This window comes from Spea bombifrons, chromosome 3 (genome assembly GCF_027358695.1).
Source record: "Spea bombifrons isolate aSpeBom1 chromosome 3, aSpeBom1.2.pri, whole genome shotgun sequence".
Taxonomy (NCBI): domain Eukaryota; kingdom Metazoa; phylum Chordata; class Amphibia; order Anura; family Pelobatidae; genus Spea; species Spea bombifrons.
In genome coordinates this window covers 52,910,318-52,927,018 of record NC_071089.1, presented here as the reverse complement: position 1 = coordinate 52,927,018, position 16,701 = coordinate 52,910,318, and the positions used below count along the sequence as shown (strand labels likewise).

The window sequence follows — 16,701 nt, the reverse complement described above, 5'->3', positions numbered from 1 at the left end:
TACCAGAGATGCAAACTGTTTTAAACTCTTAGGAGGCGACAGTATCTCCGACCGATGTCCCGTCGGATAGATGAATGCTCCGTTGCACAGCCTTTTGCTTTTGTCTTGGCCATTTGCCTGACAAAACAACTTGATCCAACAGCTGAGAAGGTCAGAAGTTAAATAAGTTGACATGAATCCAGTTTCTAGTTTAAAAAGTCCATATATTCCTAGGATGCCCTCCACCCCTTTCCCTTCTCTTGTACAACTCACCATGCTGAACATGTTTGGAAGAATAGATGTATCAAACTTATTAAGGGAAGATAATTCTGCAACCTTGGAAAAAGGCAGCCGAGCCTCCATGCTGCAGCTGTCGTTACAGGCAATCGTTCCGTTATTACCGCTAGAGATTTTCTAGCTAATTTCAAATTCTGCCATATGGTTTGATTGGATATGAGACATTTTCAGCTGTCATACCTCAATTTGTTGCAGAATGTGTTCACAATATAACATTAACCATTTAAATACAGGAGTTGCTGTGGGATGTGAATTTTAGTACCCAAAATGCAATTCATGTTTGGTCTACAATCGGGTTTCTTGATTTCACAGATTGGCCCCACGTCTAAACCTTAGAAACGCGCCTCTCTAGTGCTTACCCGGTAAGCTGTGAATACCAGTTTCCAATCTGGAGCGACCAGCAAGTTTTACATTATTTAAGATTTGTACATTTCCTAATTTGATAACCAAGATTTAATAATTTCATAAACTAAGCTAATCATATGAACAGGCGGATTTGGACAGATACCATTAACAGTCCTAAGATCATGCTAAGCTGACACTATGCAGGAGGAATAGATTTCAGGCTGGCATTATATGAAATATTAGATTTCCATTTACATTCTTAAGCGTTTGCACACTTCATCTTGAAGTCTTCTGTGAGCTTCTCATGCTGTTTAATGAAAATGTATGATAACCATTTTAATGCGCAACAAATAGTGCCCATCTGCTGTGAAATCTGGAAAACACTCGTGAAATGTAACTGTTAGATTTTCCAACTTAATGGGATGGAGGATTTATAACCAGGACAAACTCTTAAAGAGGAAGAAATAAAAACGCCATACGGTATCTGTTAAAAGAAGCATATCCTCTAAGAAAAGCTCTCTTCTACCTAATACATCTGTATGTGTGTGTATATATATATATATATATATATATATATATAATTAGTGTTAGCATTTTAATATACTGGCCAAGGATTGGGGGGTGGTATATATAACATGAAGAGCCGTGATACAATATATATATTTTAGGGATTAGATTCTCCTACTGCAAAATTACACTCAATAGTTGTTTAATTCAGCCTTCAGTCCTGACCAGTTTAACAGTCCGTGTTGGTAAAAAGCACGCAACATTATTCTTTATCGTCTGCATGGTGTTCTCAGGTTGGTGGGTAACATTGGTTCTCTCATACATGTTTGTTGTGCTCCTGGTGTGCCTTGGCCAAATTAGAAAATAAGTTTTATTTTTTAAGTAATCCACTCCTGATTTTCCTTATTTTGGTTAATAATTGTTTTGATATTTTTTCTCTCTCTCCTTGGTGAAGTCTACTCAATACAACACGAGTTTGCAGTAGTTAATGCATTGTGATATCATGGAGTTTATCAAGGGAGATATGAAATGGGCAACTCTTCTACAAACTCACTCTCTAGTAAATTGACCCCAAAGTAATGCTGTTTGCTTATGCTTTCTAACAAACTCTGAGACCTGCCAGTAAACGATGAATTCATGTGACACTTTTACTGCACACACGTGGACTCCGTTCAACTAATTATGTGACTTCTGAATGCAATCGGTGACACCAGAGTTTATTTAGAGTTTATTAAATACATATGCAATCAAAGCTTTTTTTTGTCTTCTTTGCACTTATCTAGATAACATATAGATTCTTTACCAAATAAAGAATATAACAAAATAAAAAATGTAATACTATTTCAAAACGAGGCAGCTCCAGAGTTTTAACGTACTGCCAATGCTGATTTTTGTGTAAAGCAGCCAATTGCTGGTAGACGCTCAACAGGAGCACTTGCTGGGTGTATGCGTGATGGGATCTCATCAGATGCATTGAGCTGGGAGTGAGTATATCTCATAAACACATCTCCTGCAGGCCAACAGTGCAAACGTGTCGAGGGATTCTATTGAAATCCCTGTATTTGCAGTGGAAAAGAGACTGTTCATTTAAAAGGGGCACAGCTTTTAAATGTGTTAAAGTGCCTATGATAGCTGCAGTGTCCCTTTTAAACCATGTATATTCAATACATTATAGTTTTAGGCATTCATGATGTTACATTGCAACACAATGTATGAAGCAAACTTTGGTTGTTATGGGATTTGAGTGTGCAAACTGTGTTGTGAAAGATGTCCTCAAACACCACTCTGAGTTGATTCTTTATGGCAATGCTATTAGTCAGTGTGTGGCTGGATCTGTGAAACTGAGCCATTCGGCTGTTAACCTAAGGCAGTATGACAAGGAGTCAGCCTCCTCTAGTAGGTTCGGTTCATTTGTATTAAGGGGGGGGCACATGGGGGGACAGGGACCAAAGTAAATATGCTACAGATATATATATATATATATATATATATATATATATATATATATGCATTAGACATGGATTTTTAACTAAATAATATGTACTTATCTCTTTGAAGTAAAGACCGTGATTAAAATATGATTTAAAAATAGCTGAACTGGCAGTTTTCATTCTTTAACATTAGACCCTGCTGCCGATATTTATTAATATTAGCCCCTGCTCTCAATATATATTAATATTAGACCCTGCTGCCAATGTATTTTACAGTATCTCACAAAAGTGTGTACACCCCTCACATTTTTGTAAATATTTTATTATATTATCTTTTCATGTGACAACACTGAAGAAATGACACTCTGCTACAATGTAAAGTAGTGAGTGCCAATATTTTGTGTGGCCACCATTGGCCACTCCTCCATGACGACACCACAGAGCTCCCCCACCTTCGTTTGAGGATGCCATTAGATGCCCCTTCAACCTCTGCAGCAATGCTGGCAGCACACATACGTCTATTTCCCAAAGACAACCTCTGGATATGATGCTGAGCACGTGCACTCGACTTCTTTGGTCCACCAGGGCGAGGCCTGTTCTGAGTGAAACCTGTCCTGTGAAACCGCTGTATGGTCTTGCCCACCGTGCTGCAACTCAGTTTCAGGATCTTGGCAATCTTCTTATAGCCTAAGCCATCTTTATGTAGAGCAACAATTCTTTTTTTCAGATCCTCAGTGAGTTCTTTGCCATGAGGTGCCACGTTGAACTTCCAGTGACCAGTATGAGAGAGAGTGAAAGCGATAACACCAATTTTAACACACCTGCTCCCCATTCACACCTAAGACCTTGTAACACTAACGAGTCACATGACACCGAGGAGAGGAAATGGCTAATTGGGCCCAATTTGGACATTTCCACTTATGGGTGTACTCACTTTTGTTGCCAAGGTTTAGACATTAATGACTGTGTGTTGAGTTATTTTGAGGGGACAGCAAATGTACACTGTTATACAGGCTGTAGACTCACTACTTTACATTGTAGCAGAGTGTCATTTCTATATAATGAAATATTTACAAAAATGTGAGGGGTGTACTCACTTTTGTGAGATACTGTATATTGAAAAAATTGGATCTGCTGCGGTGCGTGCTTCTTCACTGCTGAGTGCGGGTATATGATGTCGTATTCCGGCGCTCAGCATGAAATGCCGAGGCCTCACAGAGGACAGTGAGGGGCGCCGTGCGGTTGCTGAAAAGATATTCAAGGGAGACCGCTTGGCGCCCCTCTCCTCCATGAGAATCGGTGCTTACTCGCGGCTGCAAAAAAAAAAAAAAAGTATGGCGTTTCAATGGGGGGGCACAGCATGATGTAGGGGGGCCATGGCCCCCTCTGGCCTCCCCTGCCGATGCCACTTAGCTAGAACACAAACTCATTCCTTAAATAAACCTTTCTAAAACGTATTATGCTAAAACTGTTTTTTTCTTAAAAAAAGAAATAAGCTCAATTCGTTTTTTTTATTTTAATTATTATTATTGTTTTAGATATATCAGATTCCGGAGAGCTGTACAAAGGGTAGACGCGACAGAACGATTAGGAGATAACATAATAAGATGGTATACAGAAACAACAGGTGAGGAGGGCCCTGCCTAAACAACTTACAATATATTTGATGGGAGTTCCCTTTAAATCGCATCCTGAAATAGTTCAAATGTACTAATTTTGGATTGAGCCAGATGACTTTATAAAGACTTTACTAATTGCATTTGTTGGTATGTATTTTATAACTGGGCTTGCCAGAGAGTGGCATTTGCCGTTCAGTTTGTTCAGAGGCCACTAGTAGTTTTCATCTCCGAAGCACATTGGAGCAGCTGCCGCACTGCATCTTCAGTAGAATTTGGCACTGTGCCAACTGTACTTCCACCCACTTCCATCCCGACCATCCCAAAAACCAATAAAGTTCTACCTCACCATAAGTAGTGTCAAGCCATTTTAGAAATGCGAGAGAAAAAAAAACCTTTCTTGGTATATCTATGTATAAATAGATTAAACCCTGGCCAGCTCATGGGTCCAGTCCAATTTGACCTGGCAGCAGGCCTCACTTTGCAAATTTATCATACTCTATATTTAACACTGTTTTTGCATAGCAAGTTTGTGTTATAAAAGTGACATGTTCTGCTTCTGTTACACAAATCCTTTTTTTTCTTCCAAAAAAACATACATACTCTGATTTTTTTTTTTCAAGTGAGTGGTTTTATTTCAGAGTAAAACACCTGTATTAAGCTTACTTTGTATCACTTAAGCTGTATAGACTATTTGGCAGAAACTATTCATTGCTAAGATCAACAGGCCTCCAGCATTCAAAATATTTAGGTATTAGTGCAATTTGGGCATTAATAACTGAAGCAGGATTGGATTCTCAAAAATGGACAATAGGCGGGTATCAATATTTTAGAGGCCTAGTTGGAGGCTTGAGCTCACATTTACTAGACATCACTATACATGGCTGCAGAAGGATTCCAGCTTCCGGAATAATTTGATAGTTCGATTAAATAAAATAGTATCTATTTAGTAATTTTTTACCTATCTTAGTGTTGAGGGTGTTGCATTGTGGGGGTCTCCCCCCAAAAAATGCTAAGCTCAGTAGGTGTTGTTCTCATATCTTGTGCAAAAAATCTATAGTGATGTTGCCAAGTAGACCAGTGTATTCGGATTCGTACAAACTTTCTTTTTAACCAAATTTGCCATTGTTGTGTGTTTATACAAATCTCCGATAACGGAGGGTCCTGAAGAACAAACAACAAATGGCAAAATCTCTGAAATTCTGTTAGGATTTGTTCATTCGTTTTGCCTTGTTTTGGCGCTCTTTCGTGGGGTAAAGCGAGAGGTAGACTGTGTCATATCAATGACTGATAGGTAGAAGTAGCCAAAAGGTGGTGGTCTCATTGATGGTTATGGCTGTGATTGATGGGTCCAAAACCTGCTGAGTTTTTTTCCTTACTTTTTCTTTTTTAACTCTGACCAATCAGCATTTACGAGGGAATGAGACAAGCATTTGATATATGTGTGCTAATACTATTTTAACTTGTCAGTAGCAGCCACAGACTGATGGGAGTTGGAGTGTGAAACAGTCAGTAACAGAGTTGAGGCTGAGAATGAGGCTCATCTGCCATACAAAAGTGTCAATATTTAGTGCACACAGTGTGTTTCAGTTATTGAAATATTGTGCCTGAATTGCATTTAAGATGCACATGTACACTACAGAGCAAAACTTATTGATGGACAACACAAACTATTAAATCAGAAAATGTTGGTGGTAAATAAGGCGGGGCGGTGGACTTTTTCCCCAATTTTACAGGTGACTACAGTCAATTTAGAAATGTCTGCAAGACAGAATGATTCCAGATTTTGTGGGTTGGGCAGGCCCTGTATGAAAAAGTCAGATTTCCCCTGGTATACAGGTCACAAAGTATTAAATATTTCCTTTGTTAATTCACACACACATGAATATGTGTCCATTAGCACAACCTCTCACGCATACATACAGATTTTTACCATATCCCCATACCTCTGAACTTCTCAGGGCAGGCGACTTGGAACCAATTGAAGGGGTGATGGGGGGGAGACGGATATGTTTAAAAGGGCAGGCAACACCAAACAGCATTTTCCCATATTGATGACCACTGAGTCTACTGCATGTGTGCTGAGAGAAAGGCCTGTTTAGTATATCTCTCTGAGCAACAGGATTCTGGAGCAAACCCTTGCAACATATGTTCAGGACAATCGCACGCAAGCCTGCTAAACAAAATGCAAATGTAAAGGGCAAAACATAAAGAGGCTGCAGCACTAATGTAATTAAATAATAGTATCAGTTAAAAGGAAAATCATAAATTATTTTGCATTAAATGAGCAGTCATGGTAAATATATGACTTGAGTGTTCTTGTAAACTTCTGGTGAGCCTGATGTGTAGAGTTTTAATCTGTGTTCTACAACTAATTTGCTCCATCATTGCAATAGCACAACCTGTGTAAAGGCAATTAAGTGTACCGAAACTGGCATTCGGCACCATCCCCTTTTAACATAACATCTAGTCACTCGTGCTTACTGCACAGTCTGCTCTAAATAACTGTAATGTATGTATTTTCTTCTGGATATTTATTTTAAAGTGGATATTAACCAGTGCTTCAAATTAAGCTATATAATAATAATAATAATAATAATAGTACTTTAATTTATTAATCAAATGTGCTGTAATAACAACATGCTCAGTCATGCTGTCCTGAATTTCATATTATATGTAGTGGAAAAAACATGAGGTGTACCAACCCTTGTTTTGAGAGCCAAGCAACTGATCTTTTATGGAATTTTATAATGTATTTATTATCTTGAATGTTATTTTGCGCTTCTGTTTTGACTTTTATTACAAGTTGAAGTGGTAATCAGCATACCTGGGAACTCCTTGGTTTCCCGGAGACCCCCCGTGTAAGATGAAGGTAGGAGGCCCCGCCAATGTCTGTGGGCAGTCCCACTCTGTTAGTGGATGTTGCTGCGGTGTTGCAGGATACACCCCATTTTTGGGGTGTGAGCAGGGAGTGTGGTGTGCCACAACGCCGATCCAGCGACTAGGTACTCATACAAACCCATACATGTACATACACACCCTCTCTCTGAACCATGCATATATGAAACTCCAAGTCAAATATTTAAAAGCAATCCAGGCCTTCCCTGTTTCACACTATGAAAGCTATGTGAAATATATCTCACGATCAGCACAGTTTGAGGGATGCCAATGGATTTATGTCATTTTCCAACCTTACAATATAACTACAGTGCTAGGAAAAAGTATTTGCCACCTTCCCAATGTCTTCCATATTTGCTTATTTGTCACATTGAAATGTTTCAGGTCATTTTGGTTGTTTCATATCCTCTTGGAAGGATTTCGGTATTCCAGCCACTCCTGGGAAGGTTCAACACTGTTACAAGATTTCTCCATTTGTAGATAATAGCTCTCTCTGTGGTTCACTGGAATACCAGAGCCTTAAAAATGGCTGTGATTACTTTGTTTCTCATCTGTTCTTGAATTTCTTTTTAGATCACAGCATGATGTGCTGCTTGTATGAGACCTTTTAGCCTACTTCACTTTGCAATACGAGTTCTATTTAATTCATGTTTAGATTCAACATGGCTGAGTGTGTCTAGTGATAATCGGTTGATTTAGTAACTAAGGAACCGCACGGGGAAAGAGTTGATTTTAGCCAATTACTTGCAAGGTGGCTTTAGCCAAGTCTCTTCAACAACTCTGTGGATGTGATTGGCTATCCAAGTTGTCCCAGATATAGGGTTGCAATGACAATTCTGTTGTGGTTTTTTTTATGTAACGTGTATAGTGTTTTTTATGTAAATTTATCAAGATAGGAGCGTGATATTATCTCCGGTTCTTCCTGCTCTTTCGTCTGACTGGGTCCTAGCTGTGATTTCCTGGAACTGTTTGGCGGCTGGGCCCCACAGGGATACCCACTGATCTTTAAGTACCGTCGCTACAGCTGCCTGTTACCCAATCCGAGCGCCCTTTTGGGGTTATATAATCTTTCCAAAGCATACTGTACCTTATCCACCACTTCATATTAACCTTAGACAGGACAAGTTCCTAACAAAGTTTACAAAGTGGTAATACACCTATATACATTGCCTACGCCAGAATACATGACTAATATAATGTAAAAAAACTGTGATTGTGTCATTGTATACAATGGTTGTAGAAATGACGCAATTCATGTGCTATAACAGCTTGGAAGAACCCAGCATATCTGACTTTATTGGCATGCCAGACCAAACTGCTCAACTTCTTCTAACTAGTATTATATATATTATTTATTATATATATTAACCCTTCAATTGTAAACTTAATTTACGGGTTTATGAACTAAATTTGTAATGGATCCACTAATTGGGCACACACATTTATTTTGCCAATTACTGTTTTCTCTATATATATGTGTTGATGTAGTTTAAGGTGCCTTTGGTGCAACAATGGAGCCGTTCACTACCCGCTGCCTTAATACTGAGGCTCTAGATGACTAAAATGGATGTGAGAGAAATGGCAGATACCGAAGTCTAGTACAGTGCTAATAAAAATGTAAAATGACTATGACTAGAAGCAGGACGAGATATTACCAGGAAGGGAACTCCTCTGGAGTTTTACCAGCCACAGCTATTTTTAGATAAATTACATTCTAATGATGTTCTGTGGTTGACATTAAGTCTTGAATCATTCAATGTTTCAAAGCAAATTTCACAATCACTAGATGTTCACAAGCTTTACATTTCCTTGTAAGTAAAAATGAGATCTGAAATAGAAATTAAAGCCCAAAGTTATATACTTATAGAAATTAAAGCCCAAAGTTATATACTTACAGAAATTAAAGCTCAAATGGTATATTTTACTACTTTCATGAAACCACAAATTAACTAATAAAAGCCACATTTTTGGAATCACTCAAGCTTTTGTTGGTCTCCTGGATTGGCTTTCCCTAAATGATGTATTCCATTAATCAGGCATAGGCAAAGTGTCCATACAAGGACATCAGTGTCCATGGCAAGGGATGTGAAGGTCCATAGAACATCATCCAATTGTCCACCGCAGACCCCAGTAAATGTCCACCATGAGCTGCCATTAACACTTGTGGATTTGTGAACTAACAATAACAATTGCTTCTTTTAATTGTTTTCATTTTTTATGTACTGAGAGCTTGGTCTCATAATAGGGATATTTTATTAATGTATTTGTTGTGGTAGTCATGTACATGCGATGTGATCTCCTGGTCTCCTTGCATAACATGGTATCATCTAGCCACCATGGATGGATCCAGAAGAATTATGCCATGTACATGGGGTTAATGTCCCTTGATCCCACGCTGAGTCCCTAATGATTCAACATATAGTGTATATTAAATTTATAATAGTAGAGGATAATCTGGCACTGTCTCCATCTGCTCTCACAACGATGCTTACTGATAATCATAGAGACCATAGGGTTTAATAACAGGACAATGAAACATATAGCCACTTGCTATAGTGATTGTAACAGTGTTACTCGTGGACTGGCACCGAGTCAGCAGGCGGCACCGGCAGCCAGTTGTTCCCCCTAAATCTTCCTCCCAGATCCCCTCGTGTGTGGCGGGATTATCGGGACACGCTAAACATGCCTCGTTCCCGCCCCTTTCCCTGCTCTCTCCCCTCCGTGGGGCTGGCGGGAGGGACGGCCGGCCGCTGCACGGATCCCAAGTCACTCCTTTTACGGTTCCGGCCTCTTTTTACCTGGTGCCCGGCCAGACTGGCCATTTATGGGCACTCCGCGGCCAGTCAGAGAGCCCTAGGGGGGCAAGGTCAGTGCCCAAGGGCCTAATATGGCGAGAGAAGGGGAGAGATCAGCCGGTGGACGTCAGGGGGCACAATTATATATAAATACCCCCTGGACAGGGCTACATCCTGAGCGAGCTGGTGAGCTAGCAACCCCTGCACTGCCTGAGACAGACCGGAGCCCAAGGTAAGAGCTGCACTGGGGCCATAGTGGGACAGCTACTAGGGAGGAATCAATGGAAGAGACTTTTTAATACAACCGAAGAGAAGATTTTATTACATTTATTCATTTATTAAAAGTAATCATAAAGGGGAATTCATTCAAACCCAGAGCACCTTAGGCAGCGTTCCCAGTGTCTAACTAACATTAAGACGATTTAATATTATTATTATTATTTTAATTTTGTATTAATATTATTTTTATTATTATTATTTTGTATTATTATCTGTATTATTATTATTATTATTTTTATTTTGTATTATTATTTTTATTATTATATTATTATTTTTTATTATTATCTGTATTATTATTATTATTATTATTTGTACTTAATATAAGAAGCAAACAATACAAAACATATTCAGAATAAACATGTACAATACGCACCAGAAATAGGACATTAGTAATACATATTTGATTAAAGAAGAGAAGGTTGAAGATTAGAACTCATAGTAGTTTCTGCTTTAAAAGTTTTATTTTTTTTTTTATACCCCATAAAATAGCTTTTTTTTCTGGGTAAATGCAAAGCTTGTATAATATAGTTATTTTTTTTGTCTGCCTGAATAATTAATGTAGAGAAATAAAATCAATTGTATTTAATAGAAGTGACACCAGCACAGTAATATCTACTGTAGTGGGAGGGTGAGAGTGGCTTTTGGAACATGTGGGTGGACAGGAACATACATTATTAGCAGTAGAGACAGGGAGGTATTAGGGGAAACTTTTTATAAACAATACTATATAAAAAGGGTAGTGGGTGCATGGAATTACCTTCCAGCTGAGAGTGCAGCTAAAGACATGCAGGATAACTGTTAGACTAGATGCATGATTGATTTATAGGTGGCAAAATAAAGGCTGAAATAATATAAAATGGATTATATTCATTAAAAAGATCTAAATGTGGAGCTCTCACTAGAAAACATTAGAATGGCACCGGTGATTTCTCAGCACCCAGATTGCGCTTTAGTAATATCTTTTAATATGTAAATATATATATATATATATATATATATATCTAATATGTAAATATTAGATTTCTGAGATATTTGCTGTGGATTAATGTCCTCATTGTCGAGGTGCAGAGCTTCCCAAACCCCATAGTCTCTTACTGAAGCAGCCCACAAGTGGAATACATGGTATTTAATATAATTTAATATATTTATAACCATAATGCAGCTTTACCAGCTGAACGGCCACAGCCGGTACACTTCAGCTACTTGACAAGTATGTTTTAATTTTAGAATGTAATACATATGTTAAAATGTTTTCCTTCTGTCAATTTGTTTGTTAACGTTTAGAAAGCTACCATCATGTGTGACGATGAAGAGACTACCGCACTTGTGTGCGACAACGGCTCCGGGCTTGTGAAAGCTGGATTTGCTGGGGATGATGCCCCAAGAGCAGTGTTTCCATCCATTGTTGGGCGTCCCCGCCACCAGGTGTGCAAGAAAACAAATTACAAAACATAAATACACATATTATATATTAATAATGTTAATAAGATATTCATTTATTAATAGTTCATGTTTTTAACCGCATGAGAAATAGAATATACACGACAAGCCTTTCTGTAACTTTGTGTACATCACAAACTATGAAAGGCTTAATATTTCACCATACAGAACATTTTTCTAGTTATATACAGGATGTAATCATTCTTTCTGCCATTGCAGTGGGTTAGTAATATTTGCTCATAAATTATTAATCTCAGAAAGCAGGTCATTTTTATGGCACTGCATCAAAATACTACATTTAAGTGTAGCCCAGCATAAGCATAAGAATCAACGAGTCTCTGATTAACTTGCGACTCAGTTGTTCCTAGATATTAATATTATTTGATTTTGACTTAAGCATTCAAGATTCTGTATGAGTAAAGGCATTGCTACAGTTATCATTTTTTTTATACTTTAGGGTGTCATGGTTGGTATGGGTCAAAAAGATTCCTACGTAGGTGATGAAGCCCAGAGCAAGAGAGGTATCCTTACTCTGAAGTACCCAATTGAACATGGTATTATCACCAACTGGGATGATATGGAGAAGATCTGGCATCACACCTTCTACAATGAGTTGCGTGTAGCCCCAGAGGAGCACCCCACCCTGCTTACTGAGGCCCCACTGAACCCCAAAGCCAATCGTGAAAAGATGACCCAAATCATGTTTGAGACCTTCAACGTCCCAGCTATGTATGTGGCGATCCAGGCAGTGCTCTCTCTGTACGCCTCTGGTCGTACCACTGGTGAGTGATATATTAATATGTTTGTATATTTTAAACTGAGAAGTATGAAATCAACAAACTAGAATAGTTACAATGTTTAACCTAACACATAGACATCTATATCAAGCAATCAATCCAGTACTTTAGCTATATTAACAAGCAATTAATTCAGTAGCCTACATGGCACAAACTTCTAGACTCATTTAACTGTACAATGGAATAGTGATTTCAAAACCTTCATGTTCACACTTTAGGAAGGTATGATTTAATTTAAGGATAGTATGTTCCATATATTTCATAATATATTCTCTTCCTCAGGTATTGTTCTGGACTCTGGTGATGGTGTAACACACAATGTACCAATCTATGAAGGTTATGCCTTGCCCCATGCCATCATGCGTCTTGACTTGGCCGGTCGTGACCTGACTGACTACCTGATGAAGATCCTGACAGAGCGTGGCTACTCTTTTGTCACTACAGGTGAGCTGGTGCTTGTACACTAATATGATCACAATGCAGTCTACTACAAAGCTATTTTATCCAGTTTCTTACCATTTAATGTAAGGTACCTTTTCAAATTCAGTTACTTTCTCCCATCCATTGCTTTCTTATTGCAGTCTCTAACATAGAAGTGTTAAATACCATAGTTTATGGTTTATCAGATGTTATCTACTTTAATGGCCTAAGTGGTCCAATGAAATCAGCATAACCTTTCAGCTAATTTTCCCCAAATCACAGCATTTACTCCGAGGTACAGAACCCAATTGGCCCACTTACAGAACTATGTGTTATTTGTTGTCATGGCTGGCAAAACACCCGCTGTACTATTTTAGCATTATCATTCTGGCATGTCTTGTAACGTGTTCTCTTACAAGAGAAGATATCACACTCAAACTGCCTTCAGGTCGAGCATAGTGTCTGGAGATATTATGCAGTTCACCATATAATTAGGCCAGCGTATTAATAGGGTAATCGTTCTGGAAATGCCTTTAGCGCAGTTTTGACATTAAACAGACTATCCCCAAATGACCGCCAGTGTACTTAGCAAGTTTATAGTAATTCATTTTTTTCCTACCAGTTTCATTCTTATTGTGTATTGTGTGGCGCTGTGAATATAAACATATGCACATGTATCATTAAAAAAAAAATTCTGCTCCTTACAGCTGAACGTGAAATTGTCCGTGACATCAAGGAAAAGTTGTGCTATGTAGCTCTGGACTTTGAGAATGAAATGGCCACTGCTGCTTCTTCCTCCTCCCTGGAAAAGAGCTATGAGTTGCCTGATGGACAGGTTATCACCATTGGCAATGAACGTTTCCGTTGCCCAGAGACTCTCTTCCAACCATCTTTCATTGGTAAATGATTTGTGTCTAAAAGTAATACTCTCTCGTAGGGCTTTGCACGCTTGTCTGGCCACACTAACACTATATCTTGTGACTATACCAGGTATGGAGTCTGCTGGTATTCATGAGACAACCTACAACAGTATCATGAAGTGCGATATTGACATCAGAAAGGACCTGTATGCCAACAATGTCATGTCTGGCGGTACCACCATGTACCCAGGTATTGCTGACCGTATGCAGAAGGAAATCACTGCTCTGGCTCCCAGCACAATGAAAATCAAGGTATGTTAGCAACTTTATTTTTTAGGCTTTAAATAAATGCAATACATTATAATGACTGGGATTAAAACATAGTTTGGAGGGGTATTGAAGGTTTATGGCTAATATAGCAATACAGATTACAGTTATTGATAATAATATTCTAATAATATGCTATTGATGTTGATATTTATATATTTTTTTCTCTGTATTCTTCCAGATCATTGCTCCACCTGAGCGTAAGTACTCTGTCTGGATCGGTGGTTCCATCTTGGCCTCCCTCTCCACCTTCCAGCAGATGTGGATCACAAAACAGGAATACGATGAAGCTGGTCCATCTATTGTCCACCGCAAATGCTTCTAAATATGTTCACTTGATCCCTACACTAGCAACCACTCTCAGGTTGATGATGGTCTTTGCCATGGGTGGATCAGAATGTCCCAACACCCATGTAACACCACACATAACAATGTTTGTTATTGTAGCCTCATAAAGAATGTGACTCAGAGATTATATAAAATGTACATAAAGTGTAATTTATTGTAACATGTTTTCTAAGTTCTAAAGCACTGACTGAACAGAAGCAACATGGAAATTTCAAGAAACAATAAATGAGTCATTTCATGCCCCTCTTAATGTTGTCTGTTTTTATTCATTTAGCCTCGGCTTGTCAGTTTAATTTTCCTTACAGTAACTTATTCTTAAATACATTATTAGGGTTTTCATGGGTTTTCTTACACATCACAGTGCTTTCATTGATATGTAACACCCAAACAGGGTATGTTTTTAACTGGTTAAAGCACATTTTACAATCAGGGTTTACCACAACAACCAAATGCCGATCACCATATAATAATTTTAAGCAGATATTATGAATTATTGTCAGTGAACACACTAATCAGGCATCAACATGGATCTGCTTTCAATCTCATAATTGCAGTTTACGCAGAAATTTGGGGTAAGGTATTTATAGCCCCATGATATGGGTGGATCATTCTGGATTATTCTTGGAAATCTGAACTTCATTCTTGAATATCAGTACCCACCAGATGACACATAATGTAAAGTAGGGAAGACTAGTGACCTTAAGCGAGTCTTAAAATACTGCATGAGATAAAATCACAATATATTTAAGTGTTCTCATTTACAGTTAAAAAGAAACAAACACATCAAACTCCATCTCTTTTAAACAACAGCCACACAGGTTAATATATGTGGTAACTTTGTGATCTTTCCATAAAAGAAAATAAGTTTTTTAGCAATTTCCCAACACTGTTTATTTCTGTATCTTAAGTAGGGATTTTTAAAGTCCGGCTTCAAATATTATACATACTTACTAATTACGTCTAGAATTCTGCTAAGACCTAGGGTTTCACAACCCAATGGCTTCTTACACGCTCTCACTGGTTCACTGGTGTAATGTGATATCAGTTCCCTATCTCTCAGTGTCTCCTTCTTTGGTATAAGATGTCTGCAATGATTACATATAGGGACAAACATTTCTTTCTACCTGCACTGTCACTCCTTCTTTAATATTATCTTTGCCCTAGAGAATCTACATATGTGCTTTATGACATAATCTACGCTAATTAAATACACTATCCATTCACCATGTAAAAATAAAGCTTACATTGCACCCTGTAATATGTGCTACCATAATAAGCATTGCATCTTGACGGCTTCTTGTTGCAATCTAGGAGGTAAGCTGCAAGTATATGCCCTTTGGCTATTAATAAGCATGCTATTACTGTCATTTATGGCAGAATGGTTCTTAGATATCTAAAACGCACAGCAAACCATTTCAATTTCAAACACTAAAGATATTGGAGCATGGGTTGTCAAACAGCATGTAAAATGACTAATCCTTACTTATTTTCACATATATATATAAAATATACATTACATTTATTTATAAAGCGCCAGCAGATTCTGTAGCCCTGTTACAATCAGTGGAATAATTTAAAATCACAATAACAAACGGGTACAAATAAAGTATCATTAAAAGGAAGCTACAATGTATATATTTGTAAGCAACATTGTATATAATCATACACTTAAAAACTGAATATCAGTGAATCATAAAATGTATATGTATTGTGTATCGGGAATGGTTCAACAGATATATATATACCGGTATATATAGTATATACATATGGCGATGCAAAGAAATTTCATGTTTATTTCTATGTGATATGAAAATGGCATTCTGTAAATAAAATGTTCATAAGAGTATGCACCTTATATCTTGGTTCCAATACACATTTTTGCCTTATTTAGAACTACATTTTCAGAAAAAACTTTACAGAGAGGTCATGTTATTTTGTATATGAGGAAAAAAGTATGATACATGAGATTTTACTGTAGTTTTATCAATCATCATATGTCTTGAATAAAAGGTTGATTTGAGTTCAGAGGCTGTCCGGCTGCTAAATGCTGAACACGGTGCTAATCTGAAACAATTAAATGAAATTGGAATTTATTAGCGCCTTCTGGAAAAGAACTCTGCAACTGAAATTAAAGGATCATTCAAATATGAAGCTATAATATGCAAGTGCAATGTTCTTAATATTTTAACAAATTAGTTACATTAAAACCTAATTACTTAAAATATATTTGCTGGAACAGGGAACATGTTATGCAAATTGGCGTCCACATTCTTTAGGTAATGGAACGTGCAACATCAGATACCCGACCCTGTGTGGTGGCTAACATGAGCCGCACTAAAGACAGGGCTCCACACAAGGGAAGA

At 37.8% G+C, this 16,701-nt stretch overlaps 1 protein-coding gene across 1 annotated transcript; it reads left to right on the top strand.

Annotated features, from left to right (window-relative positions):
• The first annotated feature begins 9,940 nt into the window (after nt 1-9,940).
• Nucleotides 9,941-14,588, top strand: ACTA1 (actin alpha 1, skeletal muscle). The gene is made up of 7 exons (XM_053458495.1): nt 9,941-10,099; nt 11,431-11,571; nt 12,044-12,368; nt 12,666-12,827; nt 13,511-13,702; nt 13,794-13,975; nt 14,172-14,588. Exons 2-7 carry the CDS (start codon nt 11,443-11,445, stop codon nt 14,313-14,315), a joined length of 1,134 nt encoding a protein of 377 aa, XP_053314470.1. The 5' UTR covers nt 9,941-10,099; nt 11,431-11,442; the 3' UTR covers nt 14,316-14,588.
• Nucleotides 14,589-16,701: the final 2,113 nt, after the last annotated feature.